The sequence below is a fragment of the Prionailurus viverrinus genome, chromosome D3 (assembly GCF_022837055.1).
Source record: "Prionailurus viverrinus isolate Anna chromosome D3, UM_Priviv_1.0, whole genome shotgun sequence".
Classification (NCBI taxonomy): domain Eukaryota; kingdom Metazoa; phylum Chordata; class Mammalia; order Carnivora; family Felidae; genus Prionailurus; species Prionailurus viverrinus.
In genome coordinates this window covers 10,343,170-10,362,492 of record NC_062572.1, presented here as the reverse complement: position 1 = coordinate 10,362,492, position 19,323 = coordinate 10,343,170, and the positions used below count along the sequence as shown (strand labels likewise).

The 19,323-nt window shown below is 43.7% G+C and overlaps 1 protein-coding gene across 2 annotated transcripts in view; it reads right to left on the bottom strand.

The window, feature by feature from the left end:
- PTPN11 (protein tyrosine phosphatase non-receptor type 11) overlaps window positions 1–19,323 on the bottom strand; it is a 79,850-nt gene that overhangs the window by 38,324 nt on the left and 22,203 nt on the right. For both annotated transcript variants that reach the window (XM_047827785.1, XM_047827786.1), the window contains exons 3-6: window positions 15,942–16,136; window positions 13,486–13,678; window positions 9,309–9,425; window positions 8,511–8,624 (exon numbers count right to left, since the gene is read on the bottom strand). In XM_047827785.1, coding sequence (XP_047683741.1) covers window positions 8,511–8,624; window positions 9,309–9,425; window positions 13,486–13,678; window positions 15,942–16,136 — 619 coding nt within the window. The remainder of the gene's footprint in view (window positions 1–8,510; window positions 8,625–9,308; window positions 9,426–13,485; window positions 13,679–15,941; window positions 16,137–19,323) is intronic.

Here is a 19,323-nt window from a genome sequence, read left to right as displayed (position 1 = left end):
AGAATTATTATTCTAGACACTGCTTTGGGGTGCTGTTAAAGTCTTGTTTCCATAAAAGCCTAACCGTCTCGAAGCAGAATTTACAGCTCCCCTGAGCAGGATGTAATCACTTGAAAGAAATCGAACCGGCCTGTGGGTTTGAAGGCAGGCATTAGCTCCTCCTGGAGACACGTCAGATGGCACAGTGGCCGGGGGTCCAGGACATCTGTGTAGCTGTCAAGGAAGTGACTGCGCTGCCCGTGCGAATGGAAAACAGCTTCAGACCACGACAGAGAGACGCTTGCGTAATAGGAGGAGGATGGGCTTTAAAAACAAAAATCAAATTGCTAAGGCAAACAGGCTTTAAAGTGCTGGGAAAAAATAACCCCAGTGAATATGATGTTGCGTGGGGTTTGTATGGGTGTGTGTTGTGGGGGGGGTGTGTGTGTGTGTGTAAGTCAGAAACAGGAGATTCAAAGCTAAAATTTTTCTGAAATTCATCACTGCCACCCTGAATTAGACCCTATTGTGCAAGTGTGTATAGATGGGTCTCGAAGACCGAAATGTGCATTCACAACCCTCAAACAGGGCCTCCACCTGAAAACTGCAGGGTAGTAAAGAGGAACATCTCCAAGCAAAGCCAGGAACATTCCTCCATACTTTTTAAGCATCAGAAAGCCATTCCCTATTGAATATATGCAAAGCATCTAAACCTAATACCACTTTCTCTCCCTCTCCTTCTCCCCCTCTCTTTCTCACTCTCCCCCCCCCGCCCTCGTCTCTCTTCCTTTCTCCCTCCCCCCTCCCCCCTTCCCTCTCTCTGTCTCCCTCTCTCCCTCTCTCTCCTGCAAACAACTTGTATTCAACACTCAGCCCAAATACATCCTTTCTGTCTATGGTGTGCCAGGCTCCCCTAGAGTCTCTACCAGGACTACAGGAAACCAGGCAGGACTACCTGTCTTTGTGGGGCCCACGGACTGCTTTGGGTTCTTCTCTTAGATAATAGGCACACAGCACACCTAAAATGGCAGGATCAAAGTGTATCTCGTTATTTGATCACCTTTAGTTGCATCTGAGCAAAACCTCTCTTTATTCTGACAGACCTAGTAACGCCATCTGCCTCTGCGAATTCACGGAACAAGAAAACGTGAAAACAACGGCCACACGGAGTGCCCATGAACTCCAAGGAGAGCAGGTAGTATGAAGGAAAGGGCTGCTGCTAGTGCACCTGTCACAAGAACCCATCCAGGCACGGGCACGGGGATCCAGGAAGGTTTCCCTGAGAAAATGATCCTGAGGCTGGGAACTGAGGAGTGTTAGTAAGGTGAAATGAAAAAGGAACGTTCTAGTACAATCCCACCCATAACACCATGTGAATAATCGCACCGCCATCAGATGTCTACCAGTTCAAATTTTAACAAGTCCAGAATGAAAGTTGATCACCTGCCCTCAAACCCATTCCTCCCAGCCTCCCCGTCTAGGTAAACCATGACTCTATCCTGCCAACTGCTCGAGCCAAAAACCTTCACCACATCCTTGCCTCAGCTCTGCCTTAACCACACGATGCGTTGACTCTACTTTCAAAATATCTCGAGAACCCAACCACCTCCACGGCTGCTACCCTGAACCGAGCCACTGCCATTTACCTGCTCTGGCTCCTGTGCTGTGCCTCTCTGCGGGTCTCCCTGCCTCTATGTCCCCCTTGCAGAAAGCCGCCCGTGCGGCAGCCAGCAAGATCACATCCCTCCTGTGTTCAGAACCCTCCTCAGACTCTGTCACCAAGTACAAGCCAATGCTGCTACACGGACCCATGGGCCCACGGACCCCGTGTCATCTCGCTCCTCTGTGTCACTCCACCCGCATTCCCCTTCTGCCTGCTCCTCTCCGACAGTACTGTTTGCTGATGGTGCAACGCGCACGCACACTCCACGTTCCCACTTCAGGGCCTCTGCCTGGAATGCTCCTCCTGAGGCTATCTGTGTGGCCCGCTCCCTTATGTCCTTCAACTCTCTGCTCGAGTACCACTGCATCAGAGAGACCTGAGTAAAATGGTAATGACCCCATCAGCGCGCCCTTCCTTTCTGGCCCTACTTTATTTTCTCTATAGCACGTATCACCCTCTCCCGCAACAAACATTCACTCGTTTCTTTGTTTTACTGTGTCTCCCCGTTGGCCATAAAGCTCCATAAGGATAATGACTTTTATTTGTTTCCTGCTGCATCCCCAGACCCTAGAACAGAACCCGGCCTAGAGTCTGTGCTTAATAACTACTTGGCGAATGAAGAAAATGAATACATCATGCCACCACCAGCGTCTCCTGTTTGGGGGAAATATTTTCAGGACGTCTGCCCAGCTCCCGACAACACTCATCTCTAACAACTGCTTTCCCCTCCAGACACAGTTGTTCCAAGTGATCGTGTCCTTGGTACTCTCCTCAGACCAAGATGGATGGCATCTGAGCCCATGAGAATCCTAGACTTTGTACGAAGTTGATGGTTTCAATGTCTGCAAGGGGCCAGAAGGAAGGTTTATAAGTCAGGAAGCAGAGGAATCTGCTCAAGGAAAAGAAGGATGAAGCGGGTGTGTGGAGAGCAGGCAGACTGGACACAGAGAGGCAGCAAGACGGAGGAGGGAGAAAGGAGAGAGTGGAGGCCAAAGGACTGCCAACAGCAAGATTTCCATCCACCACTTGGGTCCCGCAGTCAGATGCAGCGTCAAGGTGCAGCCCAGTGTCCCCTGGGCAACCCGGGCCTAGAGGACTCCAAAGAGAAGAACAGGCTGAGAGAGCATGCAAATACTCTATCAATGCGGCCGTGCGATACGTACCTCGCCGAGATGTTCAAGGCTGAGCTCAGGTTTCGGGTAACGCACAGCGCAGGCACAAAATCATAAGATCATAACCTGCCTTTTCATTTACGTAGCGAGTGTCTCACTTCAGAACCTTACTTCATCCCAGCAAAGCTAGAACTATCCTCCTCCTCACATTCATAAGCAGAGACACGCAAGAGACGTAAGATGTTTACACAGGTCAAGAATGGGAAGCCTCTAGGAAAAAGTCAGACTTGGGGTCACAGTGTCTTCATCCTACAACACATCCTAGAAGAAGACCAACAACCCGAATTCATTTCAGAGGCCAAGGAGAGAAGAATCGAGCAGCTTCCCAAGAGACTTTGTATTTAAGATGCGTCAAACGCAGAAGGAACTCCTAAGTGTCTTCTGGGGGAACGTACCCGAAAGGACACACGGAACTTTACAGGCCACAACAAGACACAACTGTCATTCGGAGCTCTGGTTCACTGTAGAGACCATCAGAGTCCTTGGTAAGAAGGAACTGATCCCAAACTATCACCTCCCGGGAAACAACTGAAGTACAAGTGCGGAGAGAATAATGCCTTGCTGTCAGGATCCAACTTCAGTTTCAGAGGGTTTAGATTGTAATGAGTCTCTGCTTCCGCATATCTAGTTGGTTTCTATAATGGTTTGGTTCTGTTCTGAGCTGTATTCCCCAGGCCCCAACCTTAAAGGGCAATTTGGGGGGGGGGGGGGCCCTGGGTAGCTCAGTTGGTTAAACATCTGACTCTTGGTTGCAGCGCAGGTCATGATCTCACGGGTGGTGAGATCAAGCCCTGTGTCGGGCTCTGTGCTGAGAGTTCGAAGCCTGCTTGGGACTCTCTCGCTCCCTCTCTCTGCTTCTCCCCTGCTCATGCTCTCTCTCAAAATAAATGAACTTAAAAAAAAACAAAGGGTGTTTTTTAAAATTAACTGGATTTGAGAAGCAGATACCTAAGAGACCCAGAAAGCAGGTCACCAGCTGTTTAGGTCTGGTTTCAGCTGTCATCAGATGAAACGTTAGTCCTGTGCTCTGATTTAACGAATGACAATTTATGAGATCAGCCTGACCTCTATGGAGAACAGACATGGTATTGTTTTTTTCCATTTTTCCCAAAAGCCGGTTCACCGGCTTTGTTGTTAATAATGTATAAAAGATTACCTGAATCTGAGATGTCACAGCGAAACTATCAGGTCAGCATTTAGAAGCAACCTTCTTTTTCCAAGGCCAGGAAAGTCACGCTAGGAGCTATTCTAAGGTCACATCTTGACCCCACCGACAGGATCATGAGCAACACCCCTGATGCCACAAGCTTTCCGGGAAGGTCTGACTTTGTTTCCCTAAGCACTGCCTAAGTGACGTTAGTGTTCAAGAACCCACCGGGCAACAGACACCCACCTCACTGCTGTCACTTTTTTTAAAGTTCATTGCCACTGTGAAGGAAAAGTGATGTGGACGAATGATCGCCTCAGTTACCATTTTAAGAGAATGTGTAACGGGGTGCCTGGGTGGCTCGGTCGGTTGAACGTCTGACTCTTGATTTCGGCTCAGGTCATGATCCCAGGGTCGCGAGACGAGCCCCATGTCGGGCTCTGCGCTGAGTGTGGAGCCTGCATGAGATTCTCTCTCTCCCCCTTTACCCCTCTCCCCAGCTTACTCTCTGAATGAATGAACGAATGAATGAATGAATAAATAAAATGTAAAATGAACAAGGATATAGATTAAAAAAAACAGCTCACGACCGGGGTGCCTGGCGGCTCAGTCAGTTAAGCGTCCGACTTTTGGTTTCAGCTCAAGTCATGATCTCATGGTTTGTGGGTTAGAGCCCCACACTGGCCTCGGCGCTGAGCACAGAGCCTGCTTAAGATTCTCTCTCTCTCTCTCTCTCTCTCTCTCTCTCTCTCTCTCCCTCCCCCTGCTCCCTCCTCTGCTTGCACACACGCTCATTCTCTTTCAAATTAAAAAATTAAAAAAAAAAAAACAAAACCTTAAACCCTTCTTAAAGGATCTAAGATTTAAAAAAAAAAAAAAAAAAGAATTCCATAGAACTACTCTACAATCCGGCAATTGCACCATGAGGTATTTACCCAAAGGACACAAAAATACAGATTCAAAGGGGTACATGCACCCTAATGTTTATAGCAGCATTATCAACAATAGCTAAACTATGGAGACAGCCCCAAATGTCCATCGACTGATGAATGGATAAAGAAGATGTGGTGTGTGTGTGTGTGTGTGTGTGTGTGTGTGTGTGTGTAGATATACGTGTACACACACACACACACACACACACACACACACACACACACTGGAATATTACTCAGCCATCGAAAAGAATGAAATCTTGCCATCTGCAACAACGTGGATGGAACTAGAGTGTATTATGCTAAGTGAAATAAGTCAGTCAGAGAAAGATAGATATCATATGGTTTCACTCATATGCGGAACTTAGGAAACAAAACAGATGAACGTATGGGGGAGGGGAGAGGGAAAAAAACCACAAGAGACTTAACGATAGAGAACAAACTGAGGGTTGATGGAGGGAGGTGGGTAGGAGATGGGCTAGATGGGTGATGGGTACCAAGGAGGGCACTTGTGATGAGTAGTGGGTGTGTTGTATTTAAGTGAAGAATCACTGAATTCTACTGCTGAAACCAATATTGTGCTGTATATTAACTAAAATATAAATTTTAAAAAAATTCCATAGATACCAAAGTATTTACAAATAAAATAACACGGTATCAAGGGGCGCCTGGGTGGCTCAGTTGGTTAAGCATCCGACTTCAGCTCAGGTCATGATCTCGTGGTTTGTGAGTTCAAGCCCCGCATCGGGCTCTGTGCTGACAGCTCAGAGCCTGGAGCCTGTTTCGGATTCTGTGTCTCCCTCTCTCTCTCTGACCCTCCCCTGTTCATGCTCTGTCTCTCTCTGTCTCAAAAATAAATAAACGTTTAAAAAATAAAAAAATAAAAAAATAACACGGTATCAGGGATAACTGGCAACGTTGATAATGATGCATGGGGGTTCTTTATACACATCTATTTTATATAGTACAGTCAAAAAAATATTTTTAAGTTTTATTTATTTAAGTAATCTCTACACCCAATGTGGGTTTCGAACTCACAACCCCGAGATGAAGCGTCACATGCTCTTCGGACTGAGCCAGCCGGGCGCCCCTCAACATTTTTTCTTAATCAAGTAGGAAAAAGCACTTCTCAGTTCAAACAAACTGCATGTGTGTGCACATGTGTACGCATGATGATCAGGAAAACGTGAGCAGTGACTGACATCCACAATGTTAAGGCATTACTGTTAATAATTTTAAGCGTGAGCATGGTACTCTAGTTATGATCTTTTGAAATGAAATAGTTACAGATGAAAAAACACCTGGGATTTGCTTCAAGATAAGCCAAGGCAGGGGGAGGCAGTGGGGAGGAGTTAAAAAAAGACTGGCCACAGGGCACCCGGGCAGCTCAGTTGGTTAAGTGTCTGACTCCTGATCTCAGCTCAAGTCTTGGTCTCGGGGTCGTGAATTCAAGCCCCATTGTTGGGCTCCACACCGGGCATGGAGTCTACTTTAAAAAAAAAAAAAAAGACTGGCCACATATCAACAACTGTCAATGCTGGGTGACAGACATATTGCTGTGATTATACTCTGCCCTCTGCTCTTGGATAGATATGAAATTTTGCATATTGGAAAAATAGGTTTGCCATTCCAATTTCTGTACTCATCCCGCCTATCTCATGAGGCTTTATAAAGACTACATGAAATGAATGAAAACAAGTGAATGGAATTAAATGACCAGAAATGCTGCTCTTTATTTTTGCCGCTGGTGGGACACAGGGAAGAAAGCAGTGGGCTTGAGATTTAAAAATTCTGACTGATTGGGGCACCTGGGTGGCTCAGTCAGTTAAGTGTCCAACTTGAGCTCAAGTCACAATCTCACAGTTCGTGAGTTCAAGCCCCATGTCGGGCTCTGTGCCGATAGCTTGGAGCCTGAAGCCCGCTTCAGATTCTCTGTCTCCCCCTCTCTCTCTCTCTCTCTCTGCCCTGTCCACACTTGTGCTCCCTCTCTCAAAAATAAATAACGAACATTAAAAAAAATTCTGGGGGCATCTGGGTGGCTCAGTTGGTTAAGCGTCTGACTTTGTCTCAGATCACGACCTCATAGTTCATGATTACAAGCCAAGCGTCAGGCTCTGCGCTGACAGCCCAGAGCCTGGAGCCTGTTTCAAATTGTGTCTCCCTCTCTCTTCCCCTCTCCTGCTTGCTCTCTTTCTCTCAAAAATAAACAAACATTAAAAAACACTGTTTTTTAATCTGACTCATTATGCTGATCATCAGTTTCTCAGTGACGCCCTTCATCACTGTCTTCCCTCTCTTAACTAGAAGCTCCCTTTTTCTTTTTTAACGTTTTTATGTATCTCAGAGAGAACGCTGGTTGGGGAGGGGCAGAGAGAGAGGGAGACAGAGGATCTGAAGCAGGCTCTGTGCCAAGAGCAGCCAGCCCGAGGTGAGGCTCGAACTCACGAACCACGAGATCATGACCTGAACCGAAGTCGGATGCTCAACTGACTGAGCCACCCAGGTGCCCCTCAACTAGAAGCTCCTTAAAGACAGAAACCCTGTCCATCTTGTTCGACATAGTGTCCTGGGCAATAAGTCCAATGCCTGGTATGAAAAAATAAAGCTGAGTTCAAGTTCCTGTTCAGCAATGTGGAGCGGGGACTGTGACTGTTCTATTCTGCACCCAACCTCAGCGCTGCGGTGCAATCGGTATTTGTGGTATGGTGCTGGATGGTTTACTTAACCTCCCCAAGCCTCAGGCTCCTCCTCTGTAAAATGGAAATAAAGTCTATCTCAATAAGCTGATCTGACCTGTAGCCACTTCATGCGGCCATTCATTTGTTCCACATTTATTGATTCTAAAAGTCCTGCAGAAAGTAAGTAATAGTCCATCATTCCCATAAACAGAATAGTAATAATAAAGTGACATAAACATTAGATAAATGTAAATACCCATTCAACAATTATTTATGGAGTTTCTACTGTGTTCTAGGCACTGTGACACATGCTAGGGGTAACTATGAAAGTAAGTACGGTATGATCCTTGTTTTTGAGGAAGTTTTCAATCAAATGGGTGAGAGGAGAGAGAACACGATCACAATGTGAATTGGTAAGTGACATACCAGAGGAAAACAGGAACATAGCACATTCCCTCTGGGGACATTCTCCTACCCAAGTTGGTTTCAGGAAAGAAATCGGTTCACTTCCCAAAGTTATAAATGTCAACTCCCAAATTAAAACCACCATGAGGTATTTCACTTTCACTTATTCACTGCAATAAGGCTATAGATTCTCTCTAAAGAAGCCAGCCAATGCTGGAAACCTTCCAAAGGAATTAGATCCTTTTGTTTTTCTGGGTTTTTGCCAGCAGTCCAAACCAAAAGAGCCAAATGGAGCTATTGGCTCATCCATTGAATATTAACTGCCAACTCCCTTCTCCCAGAACACAATGCCCTTCTATTTCAGAGAAGCCCCCTCAGCAACTTGTTCCATGTCAATCAATGGCTGAATTAAGAAAGAGCACAGATTCAAGTCTTTCAGATCCAATTCCAAATACAGGGCCAACTTCTCTCTCATTAAAAATAGGATTTAATAACTCATGCAAAAAAAAAAAATTTTTTTTTTTAATAACTTACCTCAAATTCTTCCCAAAAGCCTTGTTTGACTTTATCTGTGGTCTCAGCTAATTTGCTTAGTTCTCGAACCCGGCTTTCTATTTCAGCAGCATTGATGCGTGTTGTGTTGAGGGGCTAATCAAATTCAGCAGTTGGTGTGAAATGAATAAAGTATTATTAAAAAAAAAAAAGTGTTAATACCAAAAAAAAAAAAAAAAAAGAGTTCCATCTTGATATTTGTAAGGCAAGGACAGGAAATTCAAAGGATATAGTAATTCACAACAAAAGTTTTCAAATACAGTTTCACTTTTCTGTTTTGTCAGAAAATGTATCTTTCTTCAATCCCCACACACACTTTACTCTGCTGATAGAAATTCAAACCTATTTTTCTTCATAAATCGATCCCAACATTATTTGGGGAGATGATATAATTTGCCACTAGGTGCTAAGAGGGAACTCTGAAGTAGCAGTAACTCCAAAGGGAGTAAGTGTAATCACCCAAAGGTAACCAAAGGGAGGCCTAGAACGAACACTTGGTAAAAGCTTGCCTTAGAAACTCCATAAAGCCTTTTAGAGATACACCTGGAGATATCATGGAAATGACATAATGCCTGGGATTCGTTTCCAAATACCCCCGGGGAAGAGCAGTGGAGTGCGGTAACAATGAAACAAGATTTTTAAGTTGATCACAATTGAAGCTGGGTGATGGGTGTATGGAGGTCCATGATACTATTCTACTTCTGTATATTTAGAATATTCTGTATCAGGATTTTCTAAACTCCGTAAGGAGATGAAGCTTTAGGTTTCTAATACTCTCACCTGCTTGAGTTGTAGCACTGTGCCCAATGTTTCCACCATGGGGTTCTTCTTGTAATGCTCCACGAGATCTGTCAAAGAGTCAAACCGTTCTCCTCCACCAACATCATATTTCAGTTCCTTTCAAGACCAAAAAAAAGAAAAAAATCCTATTACCTTTATGTTAAATTATTATTTTTCCCAGCTGAAGTACAGAGACTGACTCTCCCCCAAAGAAAAAATGGCTGTCGTAGTACAAAGGAGAGAAAGCAAGGATGATGGAACAGGAAAGGCCGACTCAATGGGAAAGAGCTCACCGTGGGGTGTGAGATCTAAGTATCCCTCAGCACCAGGGGCACAAAAGTCTCCCCTTCATACGTTAACTAAGTAGGTTAAAGAAACGAAAAACAGCATTATTTACTATTTACTTACACTCTAGGCTAAGCAACCATACGGCAGGCTGCTGAAGAGAAGGTAAGTAACAATTTCTCTCTGAAATGCAACAAACTCCAAGGCTGGCGAGGCAGCACTGAAGCCCCAACACCCATGTCTCTATTTTCCTCTTCTAATGAAACTCTAAAAGGGAAATTATAAACAGAGACCAGGAAATTTTCTCTGACAAAAAGATCAGAATAGGCGACTTCAGGGAAACAACAGGAAAACAGTTAAACTCAGAAAATGCAAAACCCTAAAAATTAAATATGAAGATGTTTGGGTATGATCTTTTATTTAAAAATAAAACTGCGGTGGGGAGGGGGAGAAGCACTTTCAGAATGACAAAGGACAGACCTCTGAAAATCCATTCTTCCATAAAAGCAACAAAAATACTGGTAAAAACTGTCACCGACTTCTTCAGAACTCTGAAAATTAACCAAGGACTTGCACCAGTCCAAGGAACATTTATTTGAGAAAAATGATTGAATCTTGGTAAGGAGCAAACCCTGGCATTCTAACTTGCCCTCTCTTCCCATGCACCTCTCTCTTTCAGTCGCCTTGAAAACCAACAGCCTCGTAACCACAGTAGCTGTGAGAGCCAGCAACACAGCATAGCCAGAGGGGACAGAATGGATTTGGAACCCTCTCCAGGGACCTATCCCCGGAGAATATTCCCTACAGGCAAACCTTGCTTTATTGCACTTCACTTCATTGTGCTTTGTGCTTTGTGGATACGTTATTTTTTACAAATTAAAGGTTTGTGGCAACCCTGCATCCAGAAAGTCTATTGGCACCATTTTTCCAACAGTATCTGCTCACTTTGTGTCTCTGTGTCGCGTTTTGGTAATTCTTCCGATGTTTCCACTTTTTCATTATTACTATATGTGTCACGGAGATCTGTGATCGGTGATTATGACTTCCTGAAAGCTCAGATGATGCTTAGTGTTTTTAGCAACAAAGCATTTTTTAATTAAGGTTTGTTGTCCGTTGTTTTCTAGACATACTGCAACTGTACACTGAATAAGATACAGTATAGAATAAACAGAACTTTTATATGCACTGGGAAACCCAAAAAGCTCATTTGACTTGCTTTGTTGCAATATTCACTTTACTGCAGTGGTCTGGAACTGAACCCATAATATCTCTGAGATATACCTGTATTGGGCCTGCTTAGCAGCTCCCTGGAAAAGCCCTGTTTTCAGAGCTTATGTTTACTTGACCTGACTTAGAGTTCACTCAGCCCTGTCTTCAGGGGATCTGCCAAAAACAATCAGCAGCAACTGTTTAATATCAGAGCAGCCTGAGGCAGCAATACCAACCAGTTAAAGCAAATAAGAGACTGACCAAAACGGAAAAAGGAAAATCTAGGTGATGTCCACATAGGGCTTGGAAAACCTCTAACATAGAGAGGCAAACCAAGAAACAAACTCTTAACTGTAGAGAACAAACTGATGGTTACCTGAAGGGAGGTGGGTGGGGAGAAAGGTTAAATAGGTGATGGGGATCAAGGAGTGCACTTGTTGTGATGAGCACCAGGTGTTACACGGAGGTGTCGAATCACTATATTGTACACCTGAAACTAATTATTACGCTGTATGTTAATTCACTCGAATTTAAATCAAAAGTTAAAAACAACAACAACAACAACACATCTAACATATTCTTGAGAATCCAGAGGGCTATGTGGCTGTGCAGGGCTGTGTGAAGTGTAGGGAAGATCCAAGAAATCCCTTATCTTTACCTCTAGTTGACCTTGAGGTTATGCACAAACAGAAGGTGAAGGCTAAGGCAGAGTTGGAATCGGCCAGAGCGCTCAAAGTATGCCCCAACACACACCCACACACACAGAGCCCTCCCCGCTCTCCCCCCTGCCCCCGGTAAAGGCTAGGAGACTAACCACGCAAAGACTTCAGTGGCTACACATAGCAAAGAATACGGGAAAATCATGGAACACAGAAAGAGTAACAACTACAGCAATAATAAAAAAATAGCGACAGCAAACAGCAAACCCTGGAAAAGCCAGCGTCTGATTTCCAGAGTCTTCACACTGTATCACTTAAAATGTCTAGTTGCAGGGGCGCCTGGGTGGCGCAGTCGGTTAAGCGTCCGACTTCGGCCAGGTCACGATCTCGCGGTCCGTGAGTTCGAGCCCCGCGTCGGGCTCTGGGCTGATGGCTCAGAGCCTGGAGCCTGTTTCCGATTCTGTGTCTCCCTCTCTCTGCCCCTCCCCCGTTCATGCTCTGTCTCTCTCTGTCCCAAAAATAAATAAACGTTGAAAAAAAAAAAAAAGTTAAAAAAAAAATGTCTAGTTGCAAACAAAAAAAAATATGAAACATGCAAAGAAACAGGAAAGTACGGACCAAACATGGGGGAGGGGAGAACACTTAATAATAGAAACTGTCCTTGAAAAAGCCCACATAAAGACTTGAAATCAGCGAGTATAAATATGTCCAAAGAACTAAAGAAAACTTACTTTATAAATTAAAAGAAAATAGGAGGATGTTGTCTCATCAAATAGAGAATATCACAAAAACCTGTACACAAATGTTTACGGCAGCATTATTCACAATAGCTAAAATGCCCATCCATTTTTAACGGATAAACAAAATCTACTCTAGCCACACAATGGAATATTTGACAATAGAGTTTATTGACACACAGGACAATATGGATAAACCTTGAAGACATTATGCAAAGTATAAGAAGCCAGACACAAAAGCCATGTTATATAATTCTACCTACACGAAACATCTAAAATAGGCAAATCCATGAAAATGAAAAGTAGATTAGTGGTTGCCAAGAGCTGGAGAGAGGGGAAATGATGGGGAGTGACTGGGAATGGACACAAGGTTTCTTTTTGGGGTGATGAAAATGTTCTGGAATTAGTGTCGGTGATTGCATCATATGTGAACATACCAAAAACCACTAACTGCTTTAAAAGGGCGAAATTACATGGTATGTGAGTTGTACCTCAATTAAGCTGTTTTTTAAAATATTTATGTAATTAAAAAAATTTTTTTTGAATGTTTATTTTTTGAGACAGAGAGAGACAGAGTATGAGCGGGGTAGGGGCAGATATAGAGGGAGGCATAGAATCCAAATCAGGCTCCAGGCTCTGAGCTATCAGAACAGAGCCCGACATGGGGCTCGAACCCACGAACTGTGAGATCACAACCCGAGCTGAAGTTGGACGCTCAACCAAATGAGCCACCCAGTCGCCCCTGTATTTATGGAATTTTAAAACTGAAGCAGTAAGTGAACAGTTTCTATTTAAGAAACTATGTCAAAACAAAGTTTGACATGGTTGACCAAGAATCAACCTCCTTAGTCCCATCACCACATTAAAAACAAGAAACAGTGAATTCAATTCTCCGAGCCTGAATGCAGGAACTCTGTAACATGAAGGCAAATGCAGTCACAGGCCAGACTGTGATAGTCCTAAGGAGGAACCGAGGTCACCACTTTAGAAACATGGAAGAGTGAGGCTGACCGACTCCAGCCGCAATCAAGCAGAAACAAATTCGATAGTACAGGGCAGAGGTGATTCACTGAAGCAGGATTTAATCTGCCAGAGATAGACTGGAAGTAAATAACAAAGTCCTGAAATGATGAAACAGTTATAATAAATAATGTACTAAAAGCATATCAGCCTGTAACTAAACGAGCAAAGAAAATCTGACGTCGCAAGTGATGGCTGTCTTCTTCTGGCAGAAAAATCACCCAAAGACGACATTTTGCCAGACCCGTAGTTCAAGTGCGGCTTTACCTGACAGCGGATCATAACGTGGGTCACTTTAGACTTGCCATCGTTGCTTTCCCCTTTGTCATCACCAGTTCGGACAGAGAGAACAAAATCTCCAGGATGGCTCTGGCTCTCTCGTACCAGAAAGCTGCCGTGTTTTCCTTTCTCCGTTAATAATTTCTCTGCTTCTTTCCCAGAGAGGTGTCCATGAAACCACCTAAATTTTTTTAAATGAAAATCAATTGAGTTCTGCCATGAGTTCACAGCATTCTTTCACAAAACTGCCATACACAGCGAGCTCCTAAACAATTAAAAAACAGACACAGTCCTCTAAGAGACTGGTCAATCCCGCACAAGGCAGAATTTGCAGCCCAAGCAGGAAGGAAAAATGGCAAAGATGTTAAGAATAACCGTTCAACTTTTTAAATGAGCCCACAGTCATTAGGAAACAAATGTCCTCAATCTTTCCTATTTTCGTTTCCATCTCCAGCTTTTAATTTTTTAATTTTTTTTTTCAACGTTTATTTATTTTTGGGACAGAGAGAGACAGAGCATGAACGGGGGAGGGGCAGAGAGAGAGGGAGACACAGAATCAGAAACAGGCTCCAGGCTCCGAGCCATCAGCCCCAGAGCCCGACGCGGGGCTCGAACTCCCGGACCGCGAGATCGTGACCTGGCTGAAGTCGGACGCTTAACCGACTGCGCCACCCAGGCGCCCCATCTCCAGCTTTTAAAAATGCATTTTGTCATTTCTCCATGCCCTACCCTAAAAGGATCAACTATTTAAACACAACCATTTAAAGAAATTAAAAGAGAAAATCATGGTAGAAACAGAAAATCATTTGAATGTTTGCCCTTGCTTTGGTATGTGCAAATTACGTAAGAAAGGATTTTCATTATAAATGAAGCATTCCAAATGTTTTAATATGCCCAACCAATACTTTCAACAGCCTCCAAGTTTTCTGTCAATACCTTTGGAGCATACACTGGGCTATCATTTCAAACCCTAATGCACATAACTTCTAGAGCAGGGGTGAGGGATTTTGTTAAAAATGTGAATTCCCATGCCTCACAACCAGAGGTAGTGATACATGAAGTCCGAAGGTGGCCCAGCAACCTGCATTTTCACCCAGCACTCCAGAGTCCTGATGTAGGCCATCAGAGGACAGACTCTGAGACAATAGTACTCTCAGATACTATAAAAAACATCTTGGGGCACCTGGGTGGCTCAGTCGGCTGAGCATCCAATTTCAGCTCAGGTCATGATGGTTTCTGAGTTCGAGCTCCGTGTCGGGCTCTGTCCTGACAGCTCAGAGCCTGAAGCTTGCTTCCGATTCTGTGTCTCCCTCCCTCTCTCTCTCTGCCCCTCCTCCACTTGAGTTCTCTCTCAAAAATAAACAAACATTAAAAAAAAAAAAATTTTTTTTTTTTTAAACATCTTAATGGGGTGCCTGGATGGCTCAGTTAGAAGAGCATGTGACTCTTGATCTCAGGGTTGTGAGTTCAAGCCCCATGTTAGGGGTAGAAATTACTCAAATAAAAAAACAAACTTTAAAAAAATCTGAACCTAGTCATATTAATCATGTGGCTTTTTCCCTCAGAATCTTGGTAAGAAGGCAAGCATTATCATGGCAGAGAGTACTAATGGCTCATCACTAGGGGAATATACTTTGAGTTATTTTTCATCCACCCTCAACTGAACAGAGTAAAATTTAGAGATAAACTGAGGTGGCTGACAGCCTTTTGCTTGAAGCTACAGTGGTAGCTGGAGAAACAAACTATCGGCATACAAAGAGGTGCAAACTGAAGAAACCTACCTGAAGATACAAAATATACAAACCTACTTAAGAGACCCTGAATTTGTACTGAGTCAGAGAGGAGACTGGGGCTGTAGAAAACCAATAAAAGCAATAAAAATAGGTCAAGCCCTGGCTTTCATCAGCTTAGTTCCAACACAAGGCAGCAGGGGTGGGGGAAGATCTCTGAAATGACGGAATTTCCTCTAAGCAAGGTCATTCTCCACATTTGTGGATACTACATAAAAGAACTGATGAAAAATCTGACCCTCTGAACTCTCTGCTTTTCGGCTTCTGAGCTTAAACTGACATCTGTTGGCGGCATTGCTGAATAGCTGGTCAGGAGCTACTACTGAGAACTGGTGCTGTTTTGGCATCTCCATTATCATTTTTCTCTCCTAACTCTCAAAGATTATCAGCTCAAGTCCAATAATCCTAAAATTACCGCACGTACCAAGAACATACAGGAATAATCTGAGATCCCTGTAAGGAACACTGATGGACACTTTTACAAGAAGAGGGGGATCTGAAAGTAATCTGACCCCATTTCTTCCTTCAGTAAAACTTTACTTGAAAAGGTTACAGCTTGAGCAACAGATCGAGCCAAACCCCCACAAAGCATTCAGAGAACACCTACAGCATGGGAGAGACGCACAGACTCTGGAGTCGCTAAAAGCCACTGACCTTTCAGAGGTAGGGTCTGCACAGTTCAAAGGATATTTGAGCTCAATAACATCTCCATTCTTCTCTTTTAATTGCCCGTGGTGTTCCATGTAATACTGGACCAGCTCAGCCAGAGTGGCAAACTTCTCCCCTCCGTACAGGTCATAGTAATCACCGGTGTTCTGAATCTTGATGTGGGTGACAGCTCCATTTCTTCTAAAATAGTCCATTAGGGGAGAAACGAAAACTAGTAAAGAGCCACGCTAGTAAAAATGGATCTCATAATTCAATAGCAGATTTCACCTAAACGTGGAAACACACCCAAGAAACCGGTTTACATTTCTCCTGTAACAAACGCAGTGAGTCAAAGGACCACGTGGTCAACCGTTTCAACACAAAGGGCTCTGTTTATTGGTTCCTTTCCCTTGTACAACTTCCATGTTCAAAGTCTGACCTATCGGGGGCACCTGGCTGGCTCGGTCAGTCAGTGGAGTGTGTGGCTCTTGATCTCTCAGGGTTGGGAGTTTGGGCCCCCCATAGGATGTAGAGATTACTTAAAAATAAAATCTTTGAAAGTCTGGCCTGTCAAACTGCATATATTAAGTGACAATAATTTTCCTCATCATTAATTAATCGAGACGCATATATTAAAGTTAAACATCCATCTATCTTGTAATCTACTAAATCTACTCATTAAGTATTTTGCTCCCCACAAAATGAAACTGTATGGCTATCAAAGACTTGTATAAGAATATTCATTGTAGCCTTATTTGGAATACAAAAATATTGGAAACTCAAATATTTAGCATCAAAATGGATAGTTGTATACTCATACAATAGAACACAACACAGCAATTAAAAACAAAACAAAACAACACTGATACATACAACACGAACAAATCTCAAAAACATTACATTAAGAGAAAGAAGCCAGGGGATACCTGGCTGGCTCAGCTGGGAGAGCATACACTTGGTCTCAGGGTTGTGAGTTCGAGTCCCATGCTGGGTGTAGAGATTACTTAAAATCTTTGGGGCACCTGGCTGGCTCAGTCAGTCAAGTGTCCGACTCTTGGTATAGGCTCAGGTCATGATCTCAGTTCATGGGTTCATGGATTTGAGCCCCGTTGTCAGTTCTGAGTCTGCCTGTGACTCTCTCTCTCTCTCTCTCCTCTGCCCCCTCCCCTGCTTGCACTCTCTTCTTCTCCCTCTCAAGATAAACATTTTTTTTTTAATCTTTAAAGAAAGAAAAAAAGACAGAAAGAAAGACAAAAAGAAAGACAGAAAGAAAGAAACAACTATCTCACAGACCACCTATTAATCACAAAAAGAAAGGGGCGCCTGGGTGGCTCAGTCAGTTGAGCGTCCAACTTCAGCTCAGGTCAGGATCTCACAGGTCCTGAGTTCGAGCCCCACATCAGGCTCTATGCTGACAGCTCGGAGCCTGGAGCCTGCTTCAGATTCTGTGTCTCCCTCTCACTCTGCCCCTAACCCACTCACATTCTGTCTCTGTCTCTCTCAAAAAAATAAACAAACATTAAAAAAAAAAATGTACTCATAATCACAAAAAGAAAAAGGTGCCTTTACAATGGGAAAATCTGGCAAACACCTCAATCAAGTGATTAAATTGAACACCCCCAAGGGGCTCCTGAGCAGCTCAGTTAGTGACACATCGTACTCTTGATTTCAGCGCTGGTCATGATATCTCATGGTTGGTGAGTCCAAGCCCTACATCTTGCTTGGGATTCTCTCTCTCTCCCTCTCTCTCTGCTCCTCCCCTGCTCTCTCGTACGTGCTCTCTCTCTCTCTCTCTGTGTTTCTCTCTCAAAAATAAATACGATACAATACAATACAATACAATACAATACAATACAATACAACAACACAACACAACACAACACTGAACAGCCTTGAAAAATGGGACAAGCAGGCCCCATGTGCTTCCCACTGTGAGATAATGGGGCGGGCCGAACACTGCCCCTGTGGTGCACTTGCCAAAGATGTGTCATCTGAATTTAAAAAGGAGGAAACGATCAGCAAATTGAGATTGAAGGACAACCTACGAAATGACTGGCCTGACTGGCCAAAAAGCCAGAAGAGAGAGAAAAAAAAGAAAAGGTCAGGAGAGACTAGAAACATAAAAATTGAATGCAATGAATGATCCTTGACTAGATCCTCCTGAATCTAGTGTGGGGTGGCGGCTGGGGCACAGGATGGGACACGGGGTGGGACTCAGACACTTGCAATCACTTCAAAAGCCATTACTGAAATAACAAGAGAAATCTGAATATGAATATTAGATGGTATTATAGAAGCAAGGTTAAAATGTATTACCTATAATAATGATTTTTTTCAAGATATGGAGTTTCTTTCCTTAATGTTTATCTTTGAGAGCGAGCGAGAGAGAGAGAGAGAGAGAGAGAGAGACAGAGCAGGTGAGCAGAGGAGCAGCAGAGAGAGAGGGCAGAGGATCTGAAGGGCTGAGAGCAAGCACAGAGCCCGATGTGCTACTCCAACTCACAAACCGTGAGATCATGACGTGAGCCGAAGTCAGACACTTAACTGAGCCACCCACGCGCCCCTCATAACTGAGTCTGTAGTTACACAGGAGAATGTTCTTGTTTATCAGACATAGACACTAAAGTTTTTTTTGTTTTGTTTTTCCCAAGGAGGACTCTTGCCCAGCGTGGAGCCCAAGACGGGCTCGAACCCATGACCCTGAGATCAAGACCTGAGGATCCAACTCCTGATTTTGGCTCAGATCGTGATCTCATGATTCATGGGTTCAAGCCCTACATCAGGCTCTGCACTAACAGTGCAGTAATAGTGCAGAGCCTGCTGGGATTCTCTCTCTCTCTCTCTCTCTGCCCCTCCCCCAATTACACCGACTCAAAATAAGTAAATTTAAAATAATAATAAAATAAAATAAAGATAAAAATAGGGGCACCTGGCTGACTCAGTCAGTGGAGCGAGCAACTCTTGATCTCAAGGTTGTGAGTTCGAGCCCCATGTTGGGTATAGGGATTATTTAACATCGCAATATTTTTAAAAGTTTTAAAACAAGGTAAAAAATATATTGATTATCTGCACTTTGCTTTCAAAAGGTTCAGGGGGAAAAAAGTAGACACACAAACACACCCTCAGAAGGGACAAACATGACAACATGCTGGCAGGTGAAGAGAAGGTGGGTGGTCACATATTCATCTTTCAACGTTTCTATAAGCCAGAAATTTTTCAAAATAAAAAGTTGAGGGGCAAGGAAAAAAAAAAAAATCCCACCAATTCTCTAGTCCCGGTCCTGCCGCTGAGTAGCTGCGAGACTAGGTTACTAACTTAACCTCTGGGTCTCAGCTTAGTCACCTGTAAAATGAAGATAATTGTGGTACTTATTCATAGGTTGCTGGGA